The 8,407-nt window shown below is 36.9% G+C and overlaps 1 protein-coding gene across 1 annotated transcript; it reads left to right on the plus strand.

The window, feature by feature from the left end:
- The first annotated feature begins 6,178 nt into the window (after positions 1–6,178).
- LOC122587743 (protein IQ-DOMAIN 19-like) lies at positions 6,179–7,554 on the plus strand. The gene is made up of 4 exons (XM_043759906.1): positions 6,179–6,346; positions 6,440–6,565; positions 6,647–6,769; positions 7,084–7,554. The coding sequence occupies exons 1-4, from the start codon at positions 6,179–6,181 to the stop codon at positions 7,552–7,554; spliced, it is 888 nt and encodes a 295-aa protein (XP_043615841.1).
- Positions 7,555–8,407: the final 853 nt, after the last annotated feature.

The raw sequence follows: 8,407 nt of genomic DNA on the forward strand, positions 1-8,407 counted from the left end.
TAGCACAGTTCGGGTTTTATTGTGGGATGTATTCGAGGGAGGAGTTGGCTAATCCTGAGTTTAGGGCACTTTTGAGGCAAGGGTTGTATGTCAAGCAGGATATAGGTGACGGGGAGTCCATTGCTCAATATTGGACTCGTATTTCTGGAGGAGAGACTTGACCATCTGGGGGGACAGTTAGTGTGTCCAAAGTTAAGAATGTGAGATTAAGATTGCTGCATCGCTTGATTGTTACGTTTTTTGTACATAGGTCAACTCACTGGGATAAAGCGTACCAAACGGATTTATGGCTTATCAAATTGTTTTCTGAGCAGGCACCGAGTAGATTTGCACTAGCCCTTATGGTTGTTTTGGACAGGATGTGCAACCATAGTGACTCTATGCTAGTGTTGGGACATTTTATTACTCGGATCTATAGGAGGATGGGCATTTTTGAGTCCGAGGACTGTCAGACTGATCTGTCTCCACCCGTTCAGCAGGTGAGTTTAAAGGACAAGGAATTGGTAAAGGCGAAGATTTTGAGGAAGGCGCAGGGGGTCAACCTGCAAGACTGTTGGATGATGAGGGAGTGATTGATGCACCGCCTCCAATTGTGGAGGCAGCTGAGGATGTAGAGATGGGGGATGCTCCACAAGAGTCGTCGAGGAGGAGAGGTCAGGCAGGTATTTATTTGACTCCTTTGAGCACCCAGATTCAGCAGATTTATGAGGGGCAGCAGGCTAGCCGCCAGGCTTTTGATGATTATCAGTGCCGTATGGATCAGGAGATCACTTGGTTAGGGTCCCAACAGGGGTACACTAACTACACTCTTGATTATTACCAGCCGATGTGGCATGCCTAGTTTACGGGGAATGATTTTGTGAGACCTAACCCGATTCCAGCCTTTAGCCCACCACCCATCCGTATTCCACCTTATCGACAGGATGGCGGTTCTTACTTCTCTATGCCCGCCCAGATGGACTTGTTTTCACGGCCCCGTGACTTGGGAGGATCTCCTAGAGAGCCGGTCCAGTTTGGTCGGTACACGGGTGGTGATGCTGGTATTTCTTCCTCTATGCCTAGTTTTACTACAGGTACTACTTCTGGATTTGCCGATATTTCTAGCGGCTCAGGAGGATTTACTGCTAGTGGTTCTGGACATGCTGGTGATCAGTCAGGAGGCGGCTATGGTGGCTCAGGCTCGGGACAGGAGGAGGAGCGAAACTGGGTGACGGACCTCTTTGCACCATCCAGTTTCTCACATGGCCGAACCTTGATTCTATGTCTTGTACCTGCAAAACAATATATAACACACAAACACAATATAAAACATAAACAGATATAATATTGAAGTTCAAACGTAATCATTAAATATCAACACAAGTTCTTATTTAAATGATTACAAACATAGTTCCAAAAAAAAACATAAACGATAATCAAATCTATGTTGCGATTGTCACAACGAATCTGCATCTACATTTACAATCGAATATATATATATAAGGTACAAAATCGGATTTAACATATATGTATATAAATATAACCGATTTATATCATAGTTTTTCAAAACCTTTCGGATCTAAACAAATATAACTAAGAAAATTCGAATCTATATATATATAGCCGAAATATATATATGTATATGTAAGAAAAACAAGGTTTTTTGATGAAGAATAACCGATTTAAAACATGGATCTATGTAAATCTTACTCAAAACTAAAAGAAAAAAAGAAAAAGAAGATGATTGATAGTGGTTCGATGGAGGTGGCCGGATTTGGAGAGGGAAGGGCGGTCAAAGGAGAGGGGAAGGAGGGAGAGAGAGTTGTGTGTGTGTGTGAGAAAGAATGTTTGGAAGAAATGAGGGTGGATTAGGGTTTCTTAAATTTTGTTTTTCCTTTCTTGCACCCTTGCTCCCTTTTGACTTTCTTTCAAAATGGTTTGACCCGACAATTTAAGAAAACTCGTGACCCGTAAATTCATTTTGTCGACATATTTTAATGTAATTTTTCAATAGCTTTTTAACGTATATAAATATGCCTATATTTACTTATTAAATCTTTAATTGATTTAATTTTAAGTATTTTATTTATTTTGGCATTTCCACAAGACAATTAATATTTCTCCTGTTCTCGAATCCATGCACAATTTTTCCAAAGTCTAAATGCTCATAAAGTCTGAATGAAACATCAATCCACTTAATCCCTCAATTAAATCTTAAAGTCTAATGACGTACTTAACAAAACGAACTAAAACGACCGAAAAAGTACGTCGGAAAATACGCTTAGATAATGGTTGTCACACGTCGGAAAACGAACTAAATCTTAAAGTCTAATGGTTGTCACACGTTGGAGGAGTCAACACCGGTCAATGAGACGGTTACCGATCCTCTCTTTGTATAAATACCTCTATCTTGTAATATTCAAACGAGTTGTGTGTGAAATATTTCTCTCTATAAATTCTTCCTATTACCGTTAAAAAAAAAACAAAGTTACTATGAAAAACATGATTTTAAACGTGGAGCCTATGTTTCATTTTTTGTTTAAATAAAATGAAAATAAAAAAATAAAAGGTTAGTATTCTTTGCACGTGATAGTTAAAAAATAAATAGTAAATTTTTATATGAAAGTTAAAATAGTTCACATAAAAGTTTAGTGCTAAAAGTGTTAGAGGCTACAATGTTGTAGTGAAAATCAAAGAAAATCAAAAAGTATAAAAATTTAATGATAAAAGTTTAAAGAGTTAAAATATTAACGTAAAGATAAAAAGAATAAACAATTTATTTTTCTTTACACGTTTTTCCGTACTTTTCTTTATATATTAATTAATGACATAGTACCATCTAAAATTTGAGATGTTATTTACTAGCTGCCAATTTAGCCTTTGAGTTTTATTTACACAAATGCTTTGAAGAGAAAATGACAAATCGGCCAAGTTTTATGGTCCCCAATGTTAAGCAACTTTCCAATCAGCAAAGATCCTTTCTCGTGTCTAGATTTTCCGCTGATGAACTTAAGAAGGCGGTTTGGGATTGTGGCGCGGATAAGAGCCCGGGACCGGATGGTTTTACTTTCGGGTTCATAAAAAAGTTTTGGGATCTGTTTGAAAGTGATTTCAAAGCTTTGGTGGATCACTTTTTCATTCATGGCAGGCTATCTAAAGGTTGTGTATCTTCCTTTATTGCTTTGATTCTGAAATGCTCTGACCCACATACCTTTGCTGACTATAGACCAATTACTTTGATTGGTGTCATCTACAAAGTTATTTCTAAAATATTGGCTAATAGATTACAAAGGGTGGTTAGGTTAGTCATTTCTGATAACCAGTCTGCATACATTGAGGGAAGGCAAATATTGGATGGGCCGTTGATTTTGGCAGAGGTTTTAGCTTGGATAAAGACCTCTAAGAAACCCGCTTTCTTATTAAAAATAGACATGAAGAAGGCGTTTGACTGTGTTTGCTGGAAATACTTGATAGAAACTATGAATCAGATGAATTTTCCAGTTCGTTGGTGTAAATGGATTGAAGAGTGTTTAAAGTCTTCTCGAGCCTCAATTCTTATTAATGGTTCCCCCACAGGGGAGTTCCAGTGCTTACGTGGACTTAGGCAAGGGGACCCCCTATCCCCTTTTCTATTCACGATTGTTATGGAACCTTTGTCAAGTTTCTTGAACCAAGCTATCACTGAGGGTCTCATCCAAGGGATCCAATTGCCTAATAGTGGCCCAAATATTAATCATCTTTTATATGCCGACGACGTCTTAATGTTGGGTAAATGGTCGACTCACGACCTCATGAATATTGTTAGAATTATGAGATGTTATGGCCTTATTTCTGGACTCAAGATAAACGTCCAAAAATCTTTGTTGTTTGGGATTGGTATTACCCTCTCAGAGGTGGATCTCGTTGCCAACCGTATGGGCATAAATCAGGGTACGTTTCCACTCACTTATTTGGGTTTTCCTCTTGGTGTAAATATGAATATATGCAGATATTGGCAACCGATTATTGATAAATTTCGGAAGCGCCTCACAAAATGGAAATCAAAATGCTTATCCATTGGTGGCAGGCTCACTTTAGTTCAATCAGTTTTATCCAGTCTTCCATTATACTTCTTTTCCTTGTTCAAAGCACCTGGGAAAATTATTGAGCAATTGGAGCGGTTAAGAAGATGCTTTTTTGGGCTGGTAAAAGTGATGGAAACTGCATCAGTTGGGTTGCCTGGGCTGATAGTTTGACTCCTAAATCTTTGGGTGACCTCGGTTTGGGATCAATAAAAGGTGCTAATGTTGCATTACTCTTGAAGTGGTGGTGGCGTTTAAAGCACGAAACAGGAGGTTTATGGAAATCAATCGCAAAAGTCATGGAAATCCGACTGTGGACAATGAAATCCCAGTTAATGGTAAACCAGGAGGTTTATGGAGATCAATCGCAAAAGTCAAAGATGTGCTTTCCAAAAGAGGCATGGAGTTACAATCGATCCTAAGTGCAAACGAATTTGTAGTGGTGGACGTGAGGCTAAAGTTCGACACAAGTACGGTTCTTAATCCACATCATAATTTCCTTTGGAATAATTGGGTTCCTAAAAAGGTTAATGTTAGAAACTGGAGAGCAAGCCGTGATAGGCTGCCTACTCTCACTCAACTCTATAAGAGGGGTATTACACCTTGTTCGTTGTTATGTTCCTAGTGTAATTCAAACGAAGAAACTATTGACCATATTCTCACAGCTTGTCCACTTGCTTTGGAGGTCTGGGAACAAATTAGCTCTTGGTGTAAAGTTCAGATATTTGCTTTTCATGTGAGTGACCTTCAGAATATACACTTCTCATTTGCCGGTGATAAAAATTGGAGGAAAATGATTAATGCTATCATTCTTGCAACTATTTGGAGCCTTTGGAAAGCAAAAAATGATGCATTTCATAGGAAGCTTTATGCGTCGCCCAAAATGATCTTTGAAGAGGTCCGGTCCTTGGCACTCTTATGGATCGTGAATAGAGCTAATAAGTTGAAGATTGATTGGGATAGTTGGTGTAATAAGCCGAGTGTTACTTAATTTTGTTTCTTATTCTCTTTCGAAGCATTCTGTTATGTATTTGCTAGCTTCTTGCTAGTTTGGTATTATTAATAATAATACTTCATATTTGCTGTTAAAAAATAATAATAATATACTAGAAATAAAAAATTAAGACGGTATATTTAGATCAACAACCTAACAATAAATGTGATTAGAAAAATGATAATTGAAAAAATTAAAAAACAAAAAACAAGCATGTAAACAGACTGATCAGCTTGGTTGGCTGCTTCACTATTCATAAGTCGTCTTAAAGCATATATACATACATAACAATTTAGTTTTCACTTTTCAACTAGTGATGTTTCTATTGTTGATATTTAAAATTTCGTCTATTTTTGATCACTCATTTCTTAAAACATAAGCATATATTTCGTTACTTTATGATCACTCATCATCTAACATTAGAAAAATAAAAAATCATCGTGATGACAGTTTATTACCACATGATTTGAGCATCACTATAACTAAGCAAAAATCTGTTTTTTCATCTAATCTAAATAGATTATATTTAAAGATATGGAACAAATATATATTTAAAACTCAAATTCATGAATGAAAATGGCAAAATTAAGACTGAACTCGTATCTTTCACCTTCACGTGTGAGCCAAGTTGTATTGATAAGAGCTACTTCTCCATCTATTTATTCGTCTCAACATTTAACATTCAATCCGGTGTTATTTTTCTTATGCAAGTTGTATTGATAAGAGTGCTTTCTTGTGCATCAGATAAAAGACCTAATAATCATTTAACGCGTTGATATTGATTATAATATATGTAGCTTAAAAAAACAATAAACGTACTACATACTTTCATCTAGCGAGCTAATGCCACAAACTATGCTTAGACAAAAGTCATGAGTTGTTATTCTATATTTGAAGAACTTAATAATAGTGTCATATATTCACAATTATTTTGTTCGTGTTAGGTCAAGTGAAAAGTGCTTATCAAGTGTCATTTGGCATAAGTAGGGAGGGACATGTTGCAGCCTTGCAGGCCTTTGCCTACAAACAAATAAGATGCTTAATATAGTTCAATGGTCAATTAAAAATTCGAGTTCTTGCCGGAATAGCTATATATATAGAAAGAGTGACCATACTATCTATATTCACAATTTTGATTACTACCATGGGAAAGGCAAGCAGATGGATCAGAAACTTGCTGGTAGGCAAAAAGGAGGACAAAATCAACAACAAAGATGGTGGGGATACATCTTCACCGAGAACCACGGCTATTATACCAGCAACTCCAAGAAGGAGATGGAGCTTTAGAAGATCAACAAATAACACAGATAAGGTAGTAATCAATCACAAGAGTTGCCGATCATTTGACTCCATCGTGACCTCCCACTTAGTATCACAAGCCTTGTTCGACTATGCAATTTTGCAGCAAAACCACCCCTCAATGCTGGTGATTTCGTCTCCTAAAGCCCCCAGGAAAACATTCCATAGAGTATCTCAAGTGTTAGCAATGGCTGCTGCAACAAAAATACAGTCAGCTTTTCGATCTTATCTGGTATATATTGCAGTTAGTTGTTTACATAACAGAAATGTCAGATTAATTACTTGTTTCATAATAATTCATATTCATAAGTAGGCTCGGAAGGCATTGTGTGCACTACGTGGACTAGTGAAGCTACAAGCCCTCGTGCGTGGTTACTTGGTACGTAAACAAACGACAACCATGGTTAGGTGCATGAGCGCACTGGTTGCCATTCAGGTTAGAGCTAGGTTCCAAAGGATTAAAATGACCGATCTTGGTGCCACCAGTAAACGAGGATATGTGAAGGGTCACGAGCATCATCTAAGTGCACCACATTTTGTATGTCATCTACCAATATTATTTAACAATATGCTACTTTTAAATCACACTTGGTTTGGTTGCAATGAAATAAGATAGAGAGAGAGCAAAAATGAAGCTAATTGGGATGACTTAAAATAGTTGCACGATTCTTTTCAAAGAGGCAATACTTATAAATAGACAAGGGCAGATTCAGTTTCATTATATAACATATTTTTTCGTGACTCCTGTAGCATCACAATGAAAACTCGGGACAATCCAGAAGCAATACCAGTACCGGTATAAGCTACCTACAGTCATCCAGAAGATTATCGATAGATTCATCAGCACTGACTCACAAAAAGTCAATGGAATTGCACAATAAGCCCATTGATGAGGTTTCTACAGCATCACAAACAAGTACACAGCAGGATGAGCCCAATTACATGACCCGGACAGAGTCCTCGAGAGCTAAAGCACGGTCACAGAGTGAACCAAGGCGTCGACCCACCAAACAAAAGCGTGAAAATAGGCGAACATCATCAAATGAAAATCTTGGTGTCATCCGAAAAGGGATTCAGACCTATGGCAATCATAAGGACCATGAACATTGGTTGACCAAACTTCAGGGATCATCAAAATCGATCAATAACTTCGACTTTGATTCATCTTATTATACAACTCTTTATGCATACGAAGTTGGCACCTCCGACATTTTAACATGATTTCTGTTGTTTTCACCTTCTTTATGTACTTGAAATCTTCAACATTTATTGTGCCAGTCGGCTGAAAATTTATATTAACAAGAAGCTAACAGATCACATTTATGAAAGAGTATAAATGTGTTTTTTTGTATAAAAGAAAAACAAGAAAATTCAGTAGAAAATTTATTTTGTGATCGTGAATATTCAAGTTGGGTCTGGCAGGAGACGAGAGGAAAAATAAATGGGAGTGGCATTCCTAATCATTGGGAGGGATTAATATAATGGTTTGTGGATTCAAATTGTCCCAAAACAGTTTGGAATATTGTGCGGAAGATCACTTTGACTGCTTGTGTATTGGATTTGGAAGGAAAGGAATAGCAAGACATTTAATGAAGTTAACATTCCTAAAAAGAGGATTAGAGATAAAGTTATGGAATGTGTCAAACTTAGACTTCTAACTCTTAAATTTAAAGGTTGCAGGCTAGTGATGAATTAAAAAACAAATGGAAGATGACTTAAACGGGTAATACTGTAATAGTTTAAATGGAGATGACTGGTTTATTTATAAATAAATAAATAAATAATAAAAAAAAGCATGTTGCGGGAAGCATGTTTTGGAGGGAATGTGATTTGAGGAGGTTCTGAAAATAGGCTACTGGTTTTGGTACCTTGGAGATGCTATTGCAAAATCTTGGTATGAAATATGGCAAATGCTGAGATATATATAGTTTTAATACGTGAGTTGGTAGATATAGTGTTAATGGGATACAGTTTCTTAAAATTTTGATGTACAGCATAGGTGTATATGAGATCTCTATGAGTAAGTAGTTGGGCTTGTTAATCACTGAATGTGGGATTGGCGTTGTGTTGTTTT

The sequence above is a fragment of the Erigeron canadensis genome, chromosome 2 (genome assembly GCF_010389155.1).
Source record: "Erigeron canadensis isolate Cc75 chromosome 2, C_canadensis_v1, whole genome shotgun sequence".
NCBI classification, from domain to species: domain Eukaryota; kingdom Viridiplantae; phylum Streptophyta; class Magnoliopsida; order Asterales; family Asteraceae; genus Erigeron; species Erigeron canadensis.